This window comes from Manacus vitellinus, unplaced genomic scaffold (genome assembly GCF_001715985.3).
Source record: "Manacus vitellinus isolate BGI_N305 unplaced genomic scaffold, ASM171598v3 scaffold_32_pilon, whole genome shotgun sequence".
NCBI lineage: Eukaryota > Metazoa > Chordata > Aves > Passeriformes > Pipridae > Manacus > Manacus vitellinus.
Window position 1 is genome coordinate 7,723,492 of NW_021940460.1, and position 22,795 is coordinate 7,746,286.

The window sequence follows — 22,795 nt, forward strand, 5'->3', positions numbered from 1 at the left end:
GCACAGCATGTGCACAGGGACAGAAAGGGATCCCTGTGCTCCTGCAGACCTCAGGGACTGAAAAATCCCACGGGATTTCATGCCAGTGATTTCATGGAGCTCAGTCCCCTGGAGGCTGTGCCCCAGCCACCATCCAGTCTTTGTACAGAGCTTTCAGAGGTGCTGAGATCAAATTCCAGAATACTTTCACAGAGGCTGCTTTTGTCTCAGGAAGGTGGGGGCAATACCAGAGCAATCAAATCACTGAGTCAGCAAAGCAAACAAGCTGATAAAAGAAGTGGTCATTTGAATCTCTTCAAGCCTCTCAGGTTTGATCTTTGTGTCCAGCTGTGGAGGTGAAACTTTATGGGAAAAAGTCCTCGTTTGCATAATCCAAACTACTTTGCCTTTCCCCACCTAAGTATTGTGTTTCAGCTCTGGATTTTTAGTGCTGGGCATTAAATGATGTTCTCAGCCTCTGCTGTCTCAAGAATCCACCCCTAATGCTTTGATTTATTTGTTGTGGAAAGCTGGATTCTCTGTGGACATATCCATGGATATGATTGCAAGTGGTTCAGTAAGAGACTGAAAATGAAGTTTGAGGCCGGTATTTTCCGGGGATGATTTGTGGGTGGTTTTAGATGGGGTGAGATGACAAGATTCAGGGCTGCTTTGTGGCTCAGTGTGCTTTTAGTGCCAAGTGTCTCCTGATGCTTAGAGAACGTGGATTGGCATGGAAAGAATGATTCCCTTCCTGACTGGTGAAAGAGAGAAGCCATAATAGATGATAGAGAGGCATAAGCAGTATGAGTAGAATAAAGAGTCTTCCAGATGGAAACTTGATGGGCTGCAAAGGTTCAGAACCAGGTGGCTGAAGTCTCACAGGTACAGTATTTCAGAATTCAGTGCTGGAAAACTACAGACACAAGCTGTGGGGAGCAGGACCCTGGACTAAATGTCACCCAGGGAAGATGAGAGTCAGGTAATGGGGGCAATCACTGGGTTTGTTGAGCAGAGCAGGGAGAAAATGAAGCTGTAAAATGCCAATGTGGGTAAACATTATTCATATATCCAGAAAGTGAACTGCTGCCCTTTCTTAAGTACACAGCAATAACTGAGACTTCATCCTTGCCCACACAGCAAGAGTTTAAGCTGGTTAAAGAGAAAGTAACAGGATTAAGAGACTTAACGTGGGAGCCAGTGCTTTTCCTAACCCGCTCCACACAGACAGCTGTACACCTTCTGTGCAAAGGTCCATGTTACCACTTCTCTTGGCTTAAAAAAAAGAATATATAGCAGTTCAAACCCTTGTTCCACCTTGATGTCCTGTAACTTTTGTCTTCTTGGTCAGCTCATCCTTTTTCTCCCAGCAAACCACTCCCATGCTCTAATCAGGGAGGTGAAGGAACTCCTCCAGGTGAGTGATTCCTCACGACATTCCCAACGTTCTCCCAACAGGATCAAGCTCCTGGGAAGCAAGGCTGCAACCATGACTCTGTTTTTTTCAGTTATAAAACATCTGTTATTTTCCTTGCCCAGATTAAAACTGCATCCAGGGCAGTCACAGGGAAAGCTGTGAGCGTGGCCTCTTGCTCAAGTGTTCCAGTCCAGGCAGCCCAACGGGTCTGAATAGCAAAGCATTAAAAACAATCTCTGCACAGTTCAGCCCTGGAGAGCAATTGCACTGCCAGGGCCCTGGAGAGCCATTCTGGGAAGGGAGACTTCTGTCTGAAGCTTGCAGAGAGGTTAGTAATATTAATAATAATTAATATGCCATGGGACAGTGCAGGCCAGGGGCTTCCCTTCAGCTGTGATTAGACATTGCTTTCAAAGGGACTGACCTAGGAGGGTTTCTGACAGAGTGTTGCAAGGATGGAAACCATAAAACCAAGTTCTTGGGCTTTAACAGCACTAGGTTTATTTTTGCCAGTAGTTATGGAGCCTGGACCAAACAAAAATCTCGTTTCTGTGCTGCAGCTATACAATAGGGGCTGTGTAATAGTGATATTTGGGTTCCAACAGGTTTTGAGTGCAAATTCAGTATTTGCTGGCAGCTGCCTGTGGACAGGAAGGCTGGTCCTGCCTCTGCATTGGCTGATTTGAATTTTTTGTGTATATTCTGCAGTTTCCCTTTACCACAGCTAAGCTGCTCTTTAACCCCTAAGTGACGTGCATGGCCCTGCCTGTGACAGGAGCCTGGCTGTTAGAGGTCAAGGGTGGTTTTCAGAGCTCTAGGTGGGACCTGGGACACCACAGGTTTCTCTCCATGCTGTGGCTGTCCTGTGACAGCTGCAGATAATCACAGTAATAGTGATAACAGATATTTATAAATCCTGATCTCATCTTGCACAGAGAAAGCAGGCTGAGGTATTTGAATTAAATCCTGCTTTTCTTTCTAATTTGAGCATAATTCTGTATTCAGAGAAGTTGGGTTGCAGCAGTCCAAGTCCTCTCATTGCAGTCATTTGGAGCTCCAAATGTCACATCTTTGCATAAAGCAGAGTGGCTTTAAAGGCTCGGGGTGAGAGCACGTTTCCCTGCTGTCAGGGTTTGGCAGGGAGCAGAATCACTTCTGGTTGCTGTGGAGTGTTGATTGGGAGTGGAGAGGGCACTTAGCAGGTTGGCTTTCTGAGGGTATGAACTTGTCTGAAGGCTCTGCCCAGGAAGCAGCTCAGCTGTGAACCCAGTGATGAGGTGATCACAGGTTGTTTGAATTGCAAAGGGCATCACTGCCAGTTCAGCTTCACCGGGGCTTTCCCCTGCTGGTGTTGGCCTGGAAACACAACACTTGCTATTGATTTCTCGGGGGAAATCGGCTGGACCAGCTTCACCAACGTAAAGGAGACACTGGGCCCAGGACTTGCTGGGAGACCTTGCAGCGAGGGCTCAGCACCGTGGGGCTTGAGCAGCAGCTTTCCTTTACAAATCCTGCTGGAAGAGGGACTTGGCTTTTCATCACAGAAGCTGGTTAGTACATAAAATCAAACACAGAGGTAAATGAAAAATTTCTTCAAAATTATGTTCTCATACCCTGGCCTCCCCTCAGCCCAAATCCTTCCTTTTTAATTCCACCGCTATTTATGTTTGGGGTTTTTTTTCAAACTTGTGGTGGCTTTTTTGTTTTCTAATGAAACCATTTATAAAGAATTCACACACCTGCATTGTTAAAAGATGAGTTCTTGCAGATAATATAAACACCAGTTTAAGATTCCAGGATAATATACTCTTATTATCTGGCAATGACCCTGGGGATATGGAAAATCCAAGTTTGGTCATCTGCAGTTTATGATCTTACTGTAGTTTTTCTGTTTTGTTTTCCAAGGGTTTTGCAGACCGACTGAAATCTCCAGTATGGAAATAGCTTTCCCTGGAATTTCACTCTCTACTTTCCTTTCACAGTCTCCTCCTCCAGCAAGACTCCTACAACCATAGAGCTACAAACCTCACCTTTGGCCATTCATCTTTTTCATTCAGAGCTCGTCTGGAACCTTTGAAGTGCTAATGCTCAGCACAGCCACATGGGCAACAAGCAGGCAGAGGTGAGTATTTGTGTCACTGCCTTTGAATAACCAAGTTATCAAAAAAGGTTTGTTCCCTTCACCTCCCTTGGGCAGACTGTGTGTAGCTCAGCCCATCACGGGCAGCCCCACTTTGAAGAGGGTTTTTGTACCTGCTCGTGGTCGAGAGGTTGTATTTGTGCCTTGGGAATCCCTTTCATGGAGTCAGGTTCAGGACAGGCTGTGTCTTGCCCTGCAAAACAACTGAAAAGTACTAGTGAAGACTTGAGTGGGAATGGGGATGTGGCTCACGAGGCTGTGCCAGCTCTGCCAGGCCGGCAGCTCCTCCAGCACGTTGTGGTTGAGGTCTGTTCCTGGCACTCGGGGCTGGTCTTAGAACAGCTCCTCACCTTGCCAATCCCTGCTGTCGCCTCTGCCACTAGTCCTTCCCTCAGCCCACAGTCCTTGCAGAGGGGACAAGCAGTGAAGGGAGGTTGTAACTGCAAGTGTCTCCTGAGCAGACACGAGTGTTGAGGCTTTTTCAGGGTGTGCTGGCAAGGTCTGGAGAGAGAGAGAGAGAGAGAGAGACCCTCCGAGCCCCCCTGGGCATAGAAGGGCACACACCATGTCATAGGACTGTGCCACAGCCTGTGCTCCACACCAGGGCTTGCTCAGGAAGCCCTGGGAACGGCCTCTCTCTCCCCTCCTGATTTCCCAGTGTCCCCTCTCATGGGTGGTTTTGGGATGGAGCTGCCTCTTCCTGGGAAGGGATGGTTGGCAGATGCTTTGCTTGCAAAGCCACCAAGTGCTGGGCTAATGCCCTCCACCGCCCAAGAGCCAGTTCTGCTCAGTGCTGCAGCACTCCCAGGGCTGCCAAAGCCAATATGAGGGATGTGCCTGTAGCAGCAATACAGATGAACTTTTTGTCTGGCATCCACCTTTCCCCCCCCCCTATTTTTGATATCCAGGATATGTCTGTGTCCCTTTGCAGCAGAGACACTCCCACTTCAGTGCTTGTTCTTTACGGGCTTAGAGAGGAACAAAAGCTGTTGAGGTTGCTGTTGTCTCAGAAGTGCCTGAGATGGCAAATCTGGGTGCAGGGCCAGCAAGAACATCTCGGCTGTCACTGACTCAGGAGCTTTCCTTTGTGTCTGTAGCCGTGTCCCCGCGGCTGTCCGGGCCCCTCCTTGGGTGTGTGTGGAGAGATGTGTGTTAGTGGGGCTCCTCTCCAGCTCTTTGTGGCCGGGCCAAGAGCACTGGAGGTGTCAAGGCAGAGGCTGCTCGGGAAGTCCTCGGCGAGGCTGAGGCTGCGCAGGGGCCTCACTCAGGAGAGATCACAGGGGCTGCAGGAAGAGCTCGGCCTCCGAAGCGGCAGCTCCGCTCCCCCGGGACGGCAGCGACAGAAGGAACAGCACGTACGAGGCCGGTGGGCTCCTGCCAAGCCACGGAGACACGGGCTGTGGCCACCCCAGGGGGCTGCTCCTGTCTCCCACTGCCCCGCCATTCAGAACGTGGGATCTGTTTAAATCGGTTTCCCTCCGAACAAAAGAGCCAGATTAGCCCTCGCACTTGAAAGCAGCAGATTGGGGCTGGTGCTGCTTCCTACGTGAGCGCTGAGAGGCAAATCCCCGGAGTAAAACGGAATCCAGGAAAATAATAGTAATGGTGATTCATCTGTGTCTGACATCTGAGCATCCAGCGGTGCTCCAGTGACCTGCTGCCATGGTGTTACTGCGCTCCAGTTCTTGAATGGATTCCACAGGCTGCGGGCTCTGGGCTGTGTTCACCTCCATAGTCGTGTGAATTCCTTGCTCCTTTACAGACTCCAGAACATAACTGTGCACCCTCTCTCACCCGTGGATTCATCATCCTCCGAGCCCCAGGAGCTGCAGGATTTCCCAGTGCCCGCTCAGGTGGTTATTGCCCAAGGCCAGCACGTTCATTGGTGTTTCATGGTAGGGTGTGTGATGCCTTGTGTTTTAGAAGAGGGCTCCGAGAGCACAGCTGGAGGGCAGGATTGGTGTCTCTGTCTGGAAATGGGCTCATCCTGCTCTTACTGCCAGCAGGATTTAACCACGTTTGGTACAACAGAGCTGAGCTTGTCCTTGGCTCCACTTGCAGAAGTTGTGTTGGGAGTAAGTTCAGTTGCACTGGTTAATGCCAGAATAAACCACTGGACCTTGGCAAAGGCTTTGCTGCTTTGGAGAGCCATGAATCTCTGGGTAATGCAAAATCCACCATATTCACAGTGCCTTACTACCTGTCTCACAGAGACCTTGCCCAAACAATGTATTCATCAGAACCTGAAATAATGGTTTCTCTGTCCGTGTCTGACTTGATAAACCACAATTTCCCTTGGCTCAGCCTGCAAAAAGTGCTTCCATGATCACAAAAGCAGATCTTTTTCTAATAAGGTGTACCCACTGCAGAAAGTTAATTCTGGTCTTCCTGAGGTGCTGTAAAGCAGCAGAAGGTGGATGTTGGCACATGTTTCAGCACTAGGAAAACAACGTGTGTAAAAACCCTGATGTAAATCCACTGCTTTGGGGGGAAAAAGTGCTTTTCCATGGTAGTTTGCCCTCATTTAAGTGATTATAACAGGCTCTGCAGGGGGGAAGCTATACTCATCCCAAAATAATAAAGAAACCAAACTGGTGTGGGCAAGTTTAGGATCCAGCCAGTGCTGATGGAGCAGCCTGACGTGGGGGCTGTGAGCCAGCAGCCTTGAGCTCACCTCAAGGCTCTTTCAGCACAGTCCCAGGTGGACACCGAGGTTTGAATCACAGGAATTATGTGCTTCCCTGCTAGTGCTATCCTGAGAATTGGTCCTTCTCTGTGACACCAGAGTGCTGGGGGATCCAAAGTGCACAGGTGTTAGTGGGAGGGCAAAGGGATATCTGAAGGGAGCAAAGGGAACCTTCTGCGTGTCCCCATCGAGTCAAATATACCCCAGATACTTTCCTTCAGCATCCTAGTCAACCTTAAACACTCTGCTCCTGAGATGTCCCAACTTCATAAAAATGACTTTGTTCAATATAAATTGAGAGCTCCCCTTTGTGTCTGTCTGACCCAAAGCATTGCTAGTCAATGGGAGTGTTTCCATTTGCACTACATCCATAGGAATCATTTTGTCCCTATTTTTCCCATGTGTTTTTGCTCTGCTTTTGTATCCCCAGAAAGCATTCTCTTCCACAGGGAAGTTTCCAGCTTTGCTTAAAAAAAAAAAAAAGAAATCAGTGACAATTTCTTTACTCTCTATTTGCTAGAGGAAAGTTTATTTTCTTTAATTGTGTGGATTTTTTTCCAGTTTCTGTCCTGAATTTTTCAGTGCTGCTGGATGCTACAGCACTGGTGTGAAGTTCAACCTCTGCTCTGTATTTTGATGGCAAACACAATATAAAGCGTGAAACCTGTGATGGAAAGGTAAGTAGTTATTAAATTACATTTATCTTCATATTCCTTGTTGGTCTAAGATCCACCAGTGCAGCCAACCCTTTTCTTTGGTGATTGCATCAGGTTTGCATTTTTTCTAAGCTCCTTAGACCAAAACTCAAACACTGCAGCCCTGTGAGTAACAGCATTTCCTAATCCGTGGTATTTTGCCATTTCTTACATCAGGAAATGTCCCGTTGCGCGATAACCGTCCTCAGACCGAGCGCTGTCGGGATTTTTGTGAAATCCCTCATTTGGGCCAGCGCGCTGCTGGGGGATGGGGACTTTTTTTGGTGTGGCAACTGCGCTGTCCCCACCGGCCGCAGCAGCGGCACCCGAGCCCCCGTGTTTGGCGACAGCGAGCGCAGCGTTTTACTCCTAAATTATCAAAGTGTGCCCGAAAACACCGGGGAGCCGCCCACGCACGGCCCCGGGACGGCACCGCCGGATGGGGTGCGGGGGGGGGGTGCGTGGGGAACCGGGGCCGGGGGGTGCGGAGGAGCCGTCCCGGGCCGGGCGATGCGGGGGCGCCGTCCCGGTTCCCCGCGGGTTCCCGGCCAATGGCTCCGCTCCGCGCACTCCCCCCGCCCCGCTCGCCCCATTGTGCAGAAATAGCCCCGCCGCCGCCGGCAGACGGCTTTTCGCGGGAGCGGCGGCCAGCGGCGGAGCATCCCGCCGGAGCATCCCCGGAGGACCTCCCGCCGGAGCATCCCCGGGAGGACCATCCCCCGGAGCGGCGTCCCCGGGCCCGTCCCGTCCCGGATGGCCCCGCGGCGGTCCCGGCGGCGGGCGCTGAGCGGAGCCCCGGCGCGGATGCCGGGCGGGGCCGGGCGGTGCGGGCAGCGGGGGGCCGCGACCCGGGGCTCGCCGCGCCCCTCCGGCCCCCCACGGCCCGGAGATGGGCGTTGGCTTGCCCCGTGGCTTGGTTGGTACCTGCGCGGAGGCGCCCGGTGGAAAGTCCCTTCCCTTCATGAGCAGCTCCTGCTCCTCGCCCCGGCTCTCGCCATGGACACTATGCAAACCACCTACATCGTGCTGGAGCTCATCATCGCCGTGCTGTCCATCGCTGGCAACGTCCTGGTCTGCTGGGCTGTGGCCATCAACAGCACCTTGAAGAACGCCACCAACTATTTCCTGGTGTCCCTGGCGGTGGCTGATATCGCCGTGGGGTTGTTGGCCATCCCTTTTGCCATCACTATCAGCATTGGGTTCCAGGTGGATTTTCACAGCTGCCTCTTCTTCGCCTGCTTCGTGCTGGTGCTGACACAGAGCTCCATTTTCAGCTTGCTGGCTGTGGCCATCGACAGGTACCTGGCTATTAAGATCCCACTGAGGTAAGAGACTGGAGTGGATGCAGCAGCCCCACTCCCTGACAGCCCAGGGTCTGATCTTCCTTGTTTTAGTGTTCAAGAACTTCTAATCTCAAGAATTTTGCTGCTCACAGGTGATGATGAAAATAACAGAGGTTTTGCACTCAGCTGCCTCAGGACTGGGATCAGTATCCCACCTCTTACCTCAAAATACACCTGGAAGCTCAGTTTCTTGAGGGTGTTTTTCTTGGGAGGGTCAGTGGTTTCTTGGGGGAGCTGTGGAGTGTTTTAATGATGCACTTGGGAGAGTTGTAGCTCATCTATGTAGGTATTCATACAACCCCCTTTATTGTGGTGTGCAGGCATCTCCCAGGTAATTAAATACAAGAGCAGCCACTCTTTCTCCTACTTCCCACTGTGAAAGGGAAAGAGAAAGGATTCACATGTCAGATCTCAGAATTTTACAGTTCAGACTCCCATCCAAGTGCAGCATCAAAGACATTAATTGGTTTCCTTCTAATTCGTGGGAAATTGAATTATAATGGGGAAAACTGTATGGAATATAACTTACAGGCACCCCACCAGTGAGCTGGTGCAGCAGCTGCCTTAAGCTTAAGTGCATCAAAACCCCGGCTTTGCATTACAAGTGACCCGAGTTGGTTCATCTCAGTCTCCTTGGTGCCTCATCTGTCCCTCCCTGAGAATAAGACATTGATGGACTCCCTGGGGAGTCCAGAATGGCTCCAGGGACTGGTCAGGAGCAGAGGCTGTGGGGGAGCAGGGCAGATGTGGTGTGGGGACCTCAGCTGAACTCTGTTAGCTGCAGCTTTCCCGAATTCCGCTCGTCTCTGGCACCTCCCTTGCACAAGCGATGGGTTCACCTTAAAATGACTTTAAAAAAAACTCCTTCACCTGTTCTGGCACTTTGCATCTGAGACCTCCCATACATTGAGCAAATATGAATTAGTCACCAGGCAGATGATCAGAGCTGGTAGTGGAAGTGTGTGGCTGGGTGTGTCACCGGAGCACGGCGTGTGGAAATTCCGGGGCACATAGAGTAAGTGGGGGCAGATCTGCAGCCCAGCACGGAGCCGGGCAGGTTGTTTCCAGCACCCCCAACCCTGGCTCTGACCTTCCCAGCCACCTGACTGGGCTTTCAGACCCACCTTGGCTCTGGATAATGCTTTGGTGCCTCTTCCTTTAGTTAGTTTGGGGCTTTCTCGGGATGAGGGGCGGCAGCACAGCAGCAGCTGTGGGAGCGGGTCAGGGTTTTCCAAGTTTGTTTAGTCATAGCCCTGGCCACAAGCTGTCAGGCTCGGCTGTAACTCTATTTTTGTACCACAAGCTGTCAGGCACGGCCGCAGCTCTGCCTCTGTACCACAAGCACTTTGTGCAGCTGAGGAAACGGAATGTTGTGAGAGGGGTTTGTGCTCCGCTGGGATCCGAGGGGAAGCAGCAGATCAGGAACGCTCTGAGGGGATCATTCATGGGTTTGCAGAAGGAAAGTGGTTTTGCCAGCTGACAAAATGGCAAGGATTTCCTCCACTCTCTTTTTTCTTTCCCCACTCCTGGTCTCGAGCAGGTTTGCTCGACTCTCTACGAGGGCAGTTCATCCCAGGGCAGTTCTGCCTTGCTTTGGGATCCTTTACCAGCATCACTTTCTCACCCCATCTCACCCCAGATCTTTTATTCCATTTGCACAAACATCTCTATTCCTATGAGTGCTTTCTAGCTGGACACAAATGGAGACCAAGCAGTCCCATCCTAGGCTGTGTGAAGTGTGAAGTTTGGAGTAGACTTGGTCTTGGCACTGAGGCTCATTTCATTGCTCTCAGAGGGGACCAGCAAGCAAAAGTCCTTTCAAAGGAGGGGGGTTCTCCCTGTGAGGAACATGGGGCAGTGAACAGGCCACTGCTTTGGCAACAGGAGATTTAGGGACTGGTACTGAAAGGCTGTTTTTAGCTGTATAGCCAAGATCAAAAGAGGATAGAGGAGGTTATAAAACTACACAGGCAAAGCACTTCTCCACCAGGGTTTTCCAACCAAGGCTTGGTTAGAGCTGTCTCATCAGCACTGTTACTCCTGAGATGCTCCATGGTACTGCTGGCAGTGAGGGGGGAGGAACTTGTCCCACCACCTGCTCCAGGTAGATGCACGTGGCATTTCTGGAAGGAGGTTTGTGCTGTGGGAAGGGAAAGCTGATCATCAGTTTGTAAGAATGGAGACTTCAGGAAAAGTTTTTCTCATTCAAACACTCACTCTGGAGGCCAGTGCAGAGGCTGATACCAGTCCATGAAGCATTAAACATTTAAGAAAATGATTTGTGCCCAGCCCTATCCAGCAATTACAATAAATAACGTGGTTGTTGCAGAGCAGATAAGTGTCCCTGTCACATCCAGAGCATCACCAGCTCCCCATGGAAACCTCGGCAGGGACATTAAGAATTGTCTGTGCCATATTATTTAATGCTCTTTCAGAGCTGTTTGAGGCTGCTGAGAGGCTGGGCAGGGGTGAGCAGCAGAACTTGCATTACAGCCAGGCTAATAATGGATTTTTCAGTTCTGTGGCTGAACCAAAAAATCCCACGGGGAAGAGGAAAATTGTTTCAGTCAAACTGGAACAACAATGTTTGGAGGTTTCAGTGAAACAAAGTGATCTTGACCAACCTGGCAGATTTTGGGTTGAGTTGTTTAACCCTTCTGATGTGGCTGTGCTGCTCTTTGAGATGGGGACGCCCTCGCTGGGGAAGGAACTCATCTGGAGAATTGCAGAACAAAAATCTTATTTAAAAATGGTGGTTTAGAACCCTCCCTCTTCTGGCTAAAAATATTTGCTGAATTTGACCTGAAGCCACGAATTCCTTCTGTCCCTTGAAACTCGTATTTTGTTTGTTTGTTTTCGACGAATTTACTGTTTGTGGAGGAGCCCCCGCCCACTCTGCCCACTCTGTGCAGCTGCAGCTCCGAGCCCTTCCCTGGGTCCCTTCTCCCTGGCCATCACACCAGGATGCAGCTCCTTGTCCTCAAACATGCTCTGACCCTGCCTTGCTTCCTGCACCCTCCTGGACTCCGGCGCTTCCAACCTGGCGGTGCTGGCGCCTGTGTGTGCCCGTCCCTGTGCTGCCCAGGTACACAGCACCATCCCTGCTCTCCCCTGCCAGCCCGACCCCAACAAAAGCTCACTCCCCCACAGCACTTCCTCCAAGCAGAATATCCAAGCCAGGGGATGGAGCATCTCTCAGCAGCAGCAAATCCATCCTGCAGAGCGCTTGGCACTGGAGCGACGCGAGGCTTTTGCTCTCTGGCTTCCTCTGGGGCTGGATTTCGCCCCACAGTCCCATAGCTCCGAGCCAAAGAAGATTTGTAGGTGGAATAAAACAGTTTCCTTCTATTTGCATTAACCAAAATCCCTTGGCATGGCTAATAACTGTAGGTATGGGTGGATGCCTGGAACAAATGTGTCAGGAATTAGGGAGGGAGAAGAGTATTTGTATATTTAGAGAGCAAAAGGAGAGTGAAATGCTGAACAACCTCACGCTGTGTTTGCCCTTGTCTGTTGGTAACTCCTGCAGGACAGTGAGTGTGGTGCTGCTGTTGCTGCCTCTCTGGCAAACATCCCAGCTCAGACCTGTGGAGGGAAAATTATCCCCAGTTCCCTGTGATTTGAGCTGATCTCGTGTTTGTCCTTCCTCCCTGGATTTAGTTCTCTCCCATCTTCAACTTTATCCCTAGCAGGAGTGAAGGACTGATGTTCCAGGGAAGCTTTGCCATGAACTGGAACAGGGTATCCATGGCCATGTCCTCTCCCTTTCTGCACCTTGCTGCCCCCGTGAAGCCAGAGCATCCATGTGTGGATTCACAATCTGTTAATGGGATCAGGATCTGTTAATGGTGCTGCCCTGCTCTGTCTCTGCTCCTGCCAGTCTCCCACAGGAGCTGCTGCCCCTCTTATACTTGACGTGGTGAAGGCAACAATCCAGCTCCTTCCTGCTGTCCTCATGGGGACAAATTATATTTGGATTGTTGCTGCTCTTTTCTCATCCTTTCCAGAGGTGGGTTGGCTGATGCTGGAGGTCTGATACCCTCACTGTGCCCTGCTGCTGCAGAGGAGGGGTTCCCTCTGTGTTCCCCAGCAAAGAATTCCCAGATCCCTTTCCATTCCCAGCTTTTTCCTCAGCAAAGCAAACCGGTGGGTTTTTACGGCAGGTGGGAGGACTGGAGTCACTGGGGAGGAGAGAAAATCCCCTTGGTCTTCACCTGCCACTCTCTGTGCCATCAGAACACGGAGAACTGCAGCTGCTCTCCCTTCTTCTGCCCTCGCCTCATTTCCTTTAATCCTCGCACTGCCCTTTATCTGAACTGCCGGGCGTGTCCCGCCCTCCGTGTGTGGCTCGCACAGCCCCGATCCCGGGCAGCGCGGGGGGATCCGCCCTGATTCCTGATTCCTGAATCCAGAGCAGGGGATGCTCTGCCTCCCCATCCATCAGAACGCTCTGCCTGGCCAAGGTTATCAGTGATTTATGAACTTAAGGTGCCACAAACTCAGCGAGGGCAGGAGGGCTGGTGTGTTCACTCGAGCAGCGGAGCTGTCACAGCTTTAGGGAAGTTTGTGTCACCCGGAACGTGGGGGGCTGTGCTCAGCCAGGGGCTGCCACGGCCTTTGGATGCAGCCAGAGCACAATAACAACATCAGGAATAATCACATGTGCCCTCATGGCCACGGAGTGGAGAGGGGAAATCACGGCTATTTTTAGTTGTGAGCAGCCTCGTTTCCTTAAAAATGCATGTCCCAGATCTTTATATTTTTCCCCGCACCTCAGAGGTCACTTCCCTCCCAAAAAGACAAAAATCCTGACAGGAAAAGGAGTTGTCCTTGAGACCTCTGCCCTGATGCAGCTCCTGCAGAAGCTGGGGGGCAGCAGGAATGCCAGGAGCTGCAGGGATGCTTGGGAGCAGCAGCCAAAAGCCTCAGTTCTGGGCTGTTGGCCGAGGGCACCCGTCTCCAGGCTGAGCCAGAACCCAGAGCTTTAAGTTTAGGAGCTTGTTTCCATTTTGGCCAACTCAATCTATAAAAACACAAGTTAATTTTTAGACAAAAAAAAAAAAAAAAAGGCAGCTTTTGCAACCTGGCAGACTTTTTATCCAGAAGATCTTCTGACCTCTCCATAAAAGAAAGTATGAAACCAAAACGTTTAGACAGAAACTGTTTTACTTTGCAGTTACGAGTTTTTGCTTTGTTAATTATGGAGCTGCTGCTTGGGATTTTTACAAATTTGCTGTTTGTCAGAGCAAGGAGCACAGAGCACAAAACTGAGTGTTTTAGGAGTGTTCTGCCCCGGCCCTCGGGTGGTGACTCTGTGGGGGGTTTGGGGACTCCTGTTACTGTATTTGACCCACAAGATGCCAGGAATCAGTGATGCCAGCTGTGCCTACAGATGTGTCAGTCCCCCCCCCCGAAGTCCAAGATGACAAACTCAGGGAATTTGTACACGCCAAAGAGTGGATTATCTCCTAATCCAATGGATGACATCAGGCCTGGGCAGGAGCCACAAATAACCTGGAGTACATCAGTGGGAATGTGGGCTGGATGCTCTGTCAAACCTGGTGGTGCAGGGACAGGGAGGAAAGGACAGGATGGGCTCCTGGAGCTGGGATAAGGCACTGGTAGGTGGGTGGGTGGTGCTGAGCTCAGTGCTGGCCATGCCATGTTCACCAGCCCCTGGGAAGGCTGGTCAGGACTCTGCAGCGAGGGCAGATGAGGAGCAGCTTGCTGGGGCTGGCAGATGGAAAGGCAGCAGTTTGGAGCCTTTGGGAAGGGCTTGTCACCTGTTTCACTGCAGAAAGGGTGATCCAGCAGAAATCTGCCACCTCCCCACCCTTACCTGTTGCCTGAGTGAGCAGGGCACTGGGTGCCTGGGAGGGGCAGTGGTCACCACTGCTCTGTGCAGGGGATCACACCCAAACACCTGGCCCTGAATCCTAGTCCCCATCTCACCCCTACAGCTGCCTTTAACTCAGCTGCCTGGTGCTGCACAGCTGAGGTCTGACTGCCTGGGAGGTTTTGGAGTGACAAAAATTCTCAGCCCCAGGCCCCACCAGGCAGATAACATCGGGCTGCTGAGCCCTGGAGGAGGGTGATGCTGAGGAAGAGCTCAGCTCTCAAACAGAGAAAACTGGGGGTTTGTGTTCTAGGACTCAGAAACACCCTATTGGAGCACGAGGGTGTCACACTGACTTCAGACCAGTGTCACACCGGTATCACACCGTTATCACACACTGCTCCCTGCACACGTGCAGGCAGCAAAGCTCGTTCCTTCCTGTGCTCCGGGGCTCCGTGTGCCTCTGGCAGCCCCCCAGCACCAGCCCACAGCCCGCCCTGCTCACACCCCCGGTGCCTGAGCTCAGTTTTCAGTCACCTTTTCTCACCCTGCCGGGGCCAGAACTGCCCGGGGGTGGCTTCTACAGACAGTAACTGAGGTGGCGAATGCAAATCCCTGGGGCTGGGCTGATGTGAGGGTGAGAACGACACTCACATCCCCACCTCGCGGGTGCTGTCAAGCGTTCAACAAGTGCAGGGCTGCGAGTCCCCTCCTGCCGCTCCTCACCTGAGCTGCATTTTCCCTAATTAATCCTCCGCATTACCCAGCCAGGTGCCGTTTGCAGCGTGCTTTGGCTCTCCCGTGTCCCTCCTGCCCGCATTCCTGGTGCTGCAGGCTGAGCGTGAAGCACAGCCGGGTTCTGGCTGTTCTGCCCCTGCACAGACCCCTGTGTGCTCACCTGGGCGCCGGCGGGGTGGTGACAGTGACCGAGTGCTGCTGCTGTCCCTGTGACAATAGGGACAGATGCGGGAGGAAGTGATTTGTCTGCGCCGGGACAGACACAGATGTCCTGCTTCCTGGGCTGATACCGTGACCGCTAATCACATCTCTCCCTGCCAACTCCTTCCACAGCTCTTGCTTTTTCTTTCCTTTCCCCCCCCCCTCCTCTCCAAGGTGCAATTCACGATTCATTTGAAACGTCCTGCCAGCAGATTTCAGCTGGTGTGTGATCTCCATTCCGTGGAGCAGAGCACAGCTTATTTTGTGCTGTTATAGGTCAAAAAAAAAAAAAAAGAAAGAGCAAGATGCAAAGTACAGCTGCGAGGAGGTGACAAGGACACAATGCTTGGCAGCCGAGCTGCTCTCACCCCGTTTGAATGGAGGTGTCTGTGTATTTCCCTTCACACTTAAAATAGAAGTGTGTGAATTGTCACTGATCGTATCAGAGCACCTGCGTGGTCTGAGTTCTGCCAACTCCATCTGCTCAGCTCCCTGTGTCCAGAGGCCTGGGCAGAGCAGGGAGGGAGGCAGGGAGAGCAGTGGGGAGCACCAGTCCCAGGGCTCCCTCCACAGCTCTGGGCACTGGGAGTGCAGGGAGGACCTGCACCCACTGCAGCATCCCTGGCACAGCCCTCACACCTGTGTCTCCCCACCCATCCCATGGAATGTGGCCCCAGCACAAGCCATGTGTGAGTTGGGAGTTAAAGCTCCGAAATTTCCCACTGGAGGCTGATCCTGCTCTGGGGTTTGGCAGCAGGAGAACCAGCCCCAAGCCCTTGAGCAGCACAGCAACTCCTGCTCTGGCTGGGGCTCAGGGACAAGGATGGGCAGGAGAGTGGCTGTGTTGGCACCACAGTGTTTTGATCTGTTCACCCTTCTGTGGACAGGCAGGACAGCCCCCCATTCCTGCTCTCTGAGATAAATAATGTGGGAATAACAGTCCCATTCCAGGCTGTTGCTGTTTTCTGCCCCAAGTCCATCACCCCAAATGCCAAATTCCTCCTTGGCTGGTGCTTTCACTCCTCGCTTGATGGAGCCCAGGGGCAGCAGGGCCTCTGCTTGGGTGACCTCCCCATGGTGACTGCAGGGGGGCTTCTGTGCCTGTGACACTGGTGGCCAAGGTACAGCTCTTCCTGTCACAAGGACATAATTAGCACCTTCATGGTGATTGAGTAAAGAGGCTTTGCCTGGCAGTGTAAAAGGAACTAATGCATTGCCAAGTTATTTAATCTCAATAAATCATTTTAAAATATTCAGCTGTTATTTACATTAAAACAGCATTTGATGCCTCTAGGCAGAAACACAGAGGTGATTCAATATTTGTTATACATTAGTTGAGCAGACTTAGGTGAGCAAATTTACTTTAGTAGTATTTTACATAATAATATTAAGCCTGAAAGAGAATGAAGGAGAGGTTTGCTGGAGCATTCAGAGGTGTGAAAATCTGTTGGTTCCTCACTGTCTGACCATGCTTATAGTGCTTAGGGAGGAGCTGAGTCCCAGCTCAGCTGTCTCACAGCTCCTGCCCACTGCTGATGAAGGTTTATGAGGGGGTTGCTCTGTTGTGTGGCTTATGAGACTCTTCATACCTGGATCTGGTGGCAGTCATGCACTTTATTTTAAGCACATGCTTAACTTCTGTTCACTTAAGGCAATACAGGCAGTGTCCCACCAAATAAGTGTATAAGGTAATAACAAGGTGACCAGTGAGCAATTCCAGGCTATTCCCACCTTGGCCTTTTCTGGCTGGCAGCTCAGCCACCAGGGGTTTGCACAGACCCTTCTGGGAGGCCACAACAGTGACCACCCTCAGTCCCTGCCATCAGCTGTATGGAGAGATGCTGGGAGGAATTTGCAATGCAAATTCTGTGAAAATAAGGAGCTAATCTGAGGAGTGCAGTTGTTCACTGTGAATATCTCCACTGAGGTGAACACCATCTCTGCCCTGTGCTGAGAGGCCTCCAGCCCTCCCCACTGCTCAGCTCTGGCTGCTGCAGACTGGGAGCCCAGAATATTTTTACATCCTGTCACAGAGGGCCCCCTGCTTGAATGTGCCCCTGGCTCTGCTGTGTGTGCCAGGAACGGTGAGCAGCACTAAAATAAACAGGCCACTGTCACAGCCACTGGAAAATTAAATGCCTACTTAACGGGTTTTGTAAACCTTCAAGTCAACTCATCCTTGCAGAAGAGTTCAGGAGAAGAGCAGATGGAAGAAGCCTTATTTGGGGTCATGTGTTGTCAGGAAGAGGCAGCACCGAAGGTCACCAGCCTGGAGTGACACGGTGGACACCGACCTCAGCATGGCACACTGAGGCTTCCCTTCTGTTCCTGAGAACACAAAACCCTGGACTCAGTTTCTGTTTCTGACAATGGTCCCTTCACATTTTCCAGTCTCACTACAATAGTTTTTGGGATGGAGCAGAGGAACAACTGAAGAGATCAACTGAGCATGGCTTAGACAAGCCAAGGAGCTGCCGTTTTCCCTTTCCACGTGCAGAGCTGCAGGACAGCAGCAGCTCCTGGTGCCTTTACAGCACTTATTGAGCCTGGCCAATATTCTAGCTCCAGATTCAGACTTTGCCAAGAGATTGGATTTCTGGGAAGTTGCTCTGAATCAATTCTTAATGTTTTCAGGCCCCGCAACCCCGAACCGGCTCCAGTTTCTGAAAACTTAACACAGAGTTTCAAAAGCAACAGGCTTGGCCTCACTGATGCCCTATCTGATACCTTCTCATCTTCTGAAGTAGTGAAACTTAGTAATAATGAGAGAAAAGTGCAGGAGAAGCCCCTCGGTGGCTGGACCTGCCCTTTAGACATCCACCCACAGTGTGTGGTCACAATTCAGTAACGCCTAAACGTGGCTGCTGCTCCTGCATCCTCCCAGCCAGCCCTGGCTGTGCCTGAAGAAGGAGTCAAGGGCTTCCCCAGCCCCTCTCTGCCCCCTGGTATGTCCTGGCAGACCCCTCCCTTTAGCCTCCTGTCTCTGTATCTGCAGGAGGAGCGGGAGCTTGGCTCACAGGAGCCGACTGCAGTTGTGATTCACAGGCACAGCTGTGGTTCTGTGGGAATAAAACCCTCCCCTGCCTCACGGGCCGGAAGAAAATCAGAACAAACGTTCTTAGCAAAGGAGGAGCAGGGTAGCCAAGCCAGAGTAAACAAGCACTGAGAGAAGGGTGTGGGAAGGAGGGGATGTGTGTGAGCCAGCAGACACTGACTGGCTGTGCAGGGGACAGGAATGGGTTTCTCATGTTGTCTTTCTGGCAGCCACTGCTCCTTCCCCTCTCCAAAGAGTGATCCAACTGATGCTTTGATGTTGGCATCTGCTCTGGTTGCACCCAAACCAGCTTGATTTTGCTGCTTTAGGTTCCACCTCTGTGTCTCTGAGCATCTTGGGGGCTGGAGGGGCCATGAGGACACCCAGTCTGTGGGGTTAGGGAAGGTGTGGGGCAGTGTGTGACTGCACCCCTCAGCTCTGCATCAACTTGTCCCTGAGCCACAGCAGAGCTTCTCCACAACACATGTGGTACTGCAGTGCAGATCTGAGCACCAGCATTGCCTCAGCTGGACGAGGACAGCCCAGGTGTTGGTGTAGCCCAGCAGCGTGTCCTGGCGTGCGAGCAGTGGCAGCTTAGGGCAGGAGAGGACACCAGTTAGAGAGTGAGCCTTCCCCTGTTCGTGCCCTCCTGAAAATTGGTGGTTCAGGCTCATGCAATGATAAAGCCTTTTTTAAGACTCCAAGACCTTTCCCTCCTATTGAAGGCTGTTTGTGGGCTGGGGCAGAGCCTGGTGCCTCTCAGGAATAGTAAATGAGTCAACCCCCCAAATCACTTTGTGGAGGTGGAGAGCACAGGTGAGATTTTTTACCCCCTCCAGTGATCACTGAGGTGAGGCTCCTGTGCGGGTGTGGGTGTGGCTTTTGTCTCATTAGCCAAAGTGCTGATGACTTTAACAGCAGGGAAGTCACCAGTGCTCATTTATTTAATGTCTCTATCCTGGTTTTGCTCTGGGTGCTGTAGGTATAACAGCCTGGTGACTGGCAAGAGGGCGAGAGGACTCATCGCCGTGCTGTGGCTGCTGTCCTTTGGAATTGGACTGACTCCACTTATGGGCTGGAATAAAGCCATGAGTGGTTGTCCCAATGCCACCAACGAGACAGGGGCTGATGTGGGGACGGAGCACCACGGCTGCTTCATCTCCTGCCTCTTTGAGAACGTGGTCACGATGAGCTACATGGTGTACTTCAACTTCTTCGGCTGCGTGCTGCTGCCACTTGTCATCATGCTGGGGATCTACATCAAGATATTCATGGTGGCCTGCAAACAGTTGCACCAGATCGAACTGATGGGCAACTCCAGGACCACGCTGCAGAAGGAGGTGCACGCGGCCAAGTCTCTGGCCATCATTGTAGGACTTTTTGCCTTCTGCTGGCTGCCCCTGCACATCTTGAACTGCATCACGCTCTTCCACGAGGATTTCTCCAAATCCAAGCCCGAGTGGGTGATGTATATGGCCATCATCCTCTCCCATGCCAACTCCGTCATCAATCCCATCATCTACGCCTACAGGATCAGGGACTTCCGCTACACCTTCCGCAAGATCATTTCCAAGATCCTCTGCAAGACGGACGACTTCCCCAAGGGCACCACTGACAACAACCAGCACTTGACTGTCACCAACATGAACTGCCCCATGGCCTCGGTGACCATATGACCCCGCAGGTCCTGCTCCTGGGGCTCCCAGCCCGTGCCCAGCGCTCCCCGTCCCCGTGCCTGCGGGAGCGGTCACGGCGGGCCCCGAGGGGGTGCTCAGAGATGACCACTATGCAGCTGTGCAGCTGTCTTTTTTATTTTATTTTTGTAATTAACACAGTGCCTCGTGGGGGAGTAACCTGACGGGGGACACTGAGTGCAGCTCACCCTCCACCATCACCCCAGGGTGGGAGTGCCGGTGACTGTCGTGTTTCCTTTCCAGGTTGGACATTGACTGGGGAAAGACTCACCTGCTGGGGGTGTTTCCCCTAATTGTGCTGCTCATGTCAAGTCATAGGATCTTTATTTTAATTATTATTATTATTGTTATTATTATTTTTTAATATTTTGATTCATTTAGGAGTAATAATTTTGTGTCTGTTTTTGAGTTGTTCTCTAAGTCCATACTTGACAGCTCTTTGGTTAATACCCTAATTATTCCATCAATTGTTTGATGCAGCTAGTATTCTCCGATGGGAAAAAGTCTTACTTAGCCCAGTTGCTGGTGTGAAATGGAATCTGTGTTCCAGGCTCTGAGGGGAGGGACTGTGTGGATGGGAAAATCAGATCAGAACTGGCCAGCTATTTCTGGCCCCAGCATGAAAACCCTACTTACTGAAAGAGTTGAGAAAAGACCAAGGTTTTAGAACAGCAGTCTCATGGCCTTTAAATCACTTTGGTCTACAGGATTGTGCAGCCCAAAGCTTCAGGTTTGCTTTCAGGTCTGTCTCCAGATGTCAAAATGCAGAAGGCAGAGGTGCCCCAGTGATCTTGGCTGGTCTGATCCAGAGTCACTGAGGTCAGTGCCACTCTGACTTGGTGACATGACCTCTACAATCAGATTTTTGCTCCCAAGTCAAAACTTGCCATCCTTGCAGTGCTTCCAGAAGTGCAGGTTTTAGCTGTGAGAGCTGGATGTGCAGCTCACCTGGTCCCTAAAGCTTAATCTGGCTGGGTGTCCTCTGCAGCCCTGTAACCCCCAGAAGCTGTGAATACTTTTTTGTTTGTTTGTTTTAATAGTAATTTTTATATTTTTATTTTTTTCTAATGCTGACCTGCATCAGTAACAAAAAGAGACAGGAAGGGAGCTAAAGTGCTAATGTGTGTGAGAAGCTAGATTGCCATGGCTTGTGACCTGATTTTGGCAAAGCTCTCACAGGTTGTCTAGCCTGGCCTCTGTAGTTGGCCAGGTGTCCTGGCCCTCACTCTGAGTGAGTCCAAAGCCCACTCAGCAGCAGAGCAGTCTTAATTATCCTGCAGGTTAATAACTCTCTGCAACCACAGCTCAGTAATTACTGCACCAATTTAATGTGTAACTGTGATACCCAAAACTAGACAAAGGCAGAGAGAGCAGTGCAGTAATTTCTGAAGAACAAGCTGATCGTGGTGCAGAGATGCAGCTGCTCCTGACTAGCTCAGACCTGCCATCACGTTGTGGCCCTCTCACAAATGGGAGTCTTGCCTGAAGGTTCCATCTCCCTCCGAAGCACTCGGTGCCAGCAGCACCACCATGCGACTGGTGAGGAGCTGGAGTGCAAGGACTGGTATTAAATGTGGTTTTCAGCAGTAACTCATGCAGGGAGAGAGAGGGAGCAGGACTTCTGGAGCCAGGTTGCAGGGAAGGAAGTTTAAACACAGCCAGTTCCTGAAGAAGAGGTCCAGTGGACAGACTGTGATGCATGATGGGCAGTTTGTCCCTGAAAAATTGTACTTGAATCATATATTTTTTGTTATCTGTGTTGCACTAAAAGGGGGTTAATACAAGACCCCAAGAATTTAACTTCTCTGGCAAATATAATGACAAATACGGTGTAAAATCAGTTGAAAAGCTGATCTGATGAAATCTTGTTCCTGCAGCATCTGCTCTGCCAGCTGGCAAGACCTGCAGGCAGCAGCTGCAGGAATGACTTAGGGCCCACCATGCCCAGGGAATGGTTCCCTGGGAGTGATGGATTTCAATACCGTGTGTAGCAGCTCGGCCCTGAGAGCCAACCCCAAACCTGGGTGAATCACCAGTAAGCTCTGAATGGGTTTGTACATGTTTATGCAATGTCCAAATTTAGCTACAGCTCAGTATCTCAGATATATGCATTTCCAAGAAGAATCTGAACAGTTAAAGTTACTGTCCCAAGTGCTTTTCCTTTAACAGCCCCATTCAGCTTTGCTGCATCTGCCTTGGTCACAGTCCAGCTGACACATGTAGCCACCTCCTGCCATTTGGGCAGGGTCTGACTCTCTCCTCCGCTCATTCCTTCCCTTCTGTATTATCTTTGGCCGTGTTCCTTCTGTTAATCACGGCTGGGAACGAGCAGGGTTTCACCTGCAGGTCTGGCAGTGTTGCACAGTGGATGCAAGCCACATTTATTCTCACAACAAAGGACGTAATCTCTCCCTTCTGCTGGCTGAAAACGAACCAAACTCTGGACAGCACAAACGGACTGAAACTCCCAGTGCTGTAAAACCAAAAGAGGAGGCCCCAGGACACTTGTTGTATGTGACAGCTTGCACTGCAGCTCAGCATCCACGACTGCTACCTTCACCTGCCTCTTATGAGCCAGGATTCCTGCAGACGGGTGCGGTGTGTCCGACTGTGCCGTCGGGGTGCCAGGCATTAACTGTGGCCCAGGTCACCACAGTCATTAGGCACAGTGAGTGTCTTTGTGGATCTGAGCCAAAGACATTTCAAGGCAAAATACAAATAGAACACTTCCCTTGCTCCCCCCCCCCAAAATAAAAAAAGCTCTGAAGGTTTCTATAAAAATGTGAAGTAAAAATGGCCGAGGAACTTTCTGTAGCGAGTGCAGCTGAAGCCATTCAGCTGTCACTCCTCACTGCTCTGATGTACATAGATGGATGTGTTTTCCTCATGTTGCTCAGATTTTGTATTTGCAGTAACTGTTATTTACATACAGAATGCTTAATTTACCACCCACACAACCTGGCTCAGCCTGTGCCCCATTATTTCTCGTGGTGATGCATTCACATGGTGTCTCAGACGAGGCCACACTGCAC

The 22,795-nt window shown here is 51.2% G+C and overlaps 1 protein-coding gene across 1 annotated transcript; it reads left to right on the forward strand.

Annotated features, from left to right (window-relative positions):
* Positions 1-7,618: 7,618 nt before the first annotated feature.
* Positions 7,619-22,706, forward strand: ADORA2B (adenosine A2b receptor). The gene is made up of 2 exons (XM_008930464.3): positions 7,619-8,242; positions 19,052-22,706. The coding sequence occupies exons 1-2, from the start codon at positions 7,671-7,673 to the stop codon at positions 19,743-19,745; spliced, it is 1,266 nt and encodes a 421-aa protein (XP_008928712.3). The 5' UTR covers positions 7,619-7,670; the 3' UTR covers positions 19,746-22,706.
* The last annotated feature ends 89 nt before the right edge of the window (positions 22,707-22,795 follow it).

Coding starts and splice junctions, on each gene's coding strand:
- ADORA2B (XM_008930464.3), top strand. CDS start 7,671: ATGGCCCCGCGGCGGTCCCGGCGGCGGGCGCTGAGCGGAGCCCCGGCG. Junction 8,243..19,051: donor GCTATTAAGATCCCACTGAG/GTAAGAGACTGG, acceptor TGGGTGCTGTAG/GTATAACAGCCTGGTGACTG.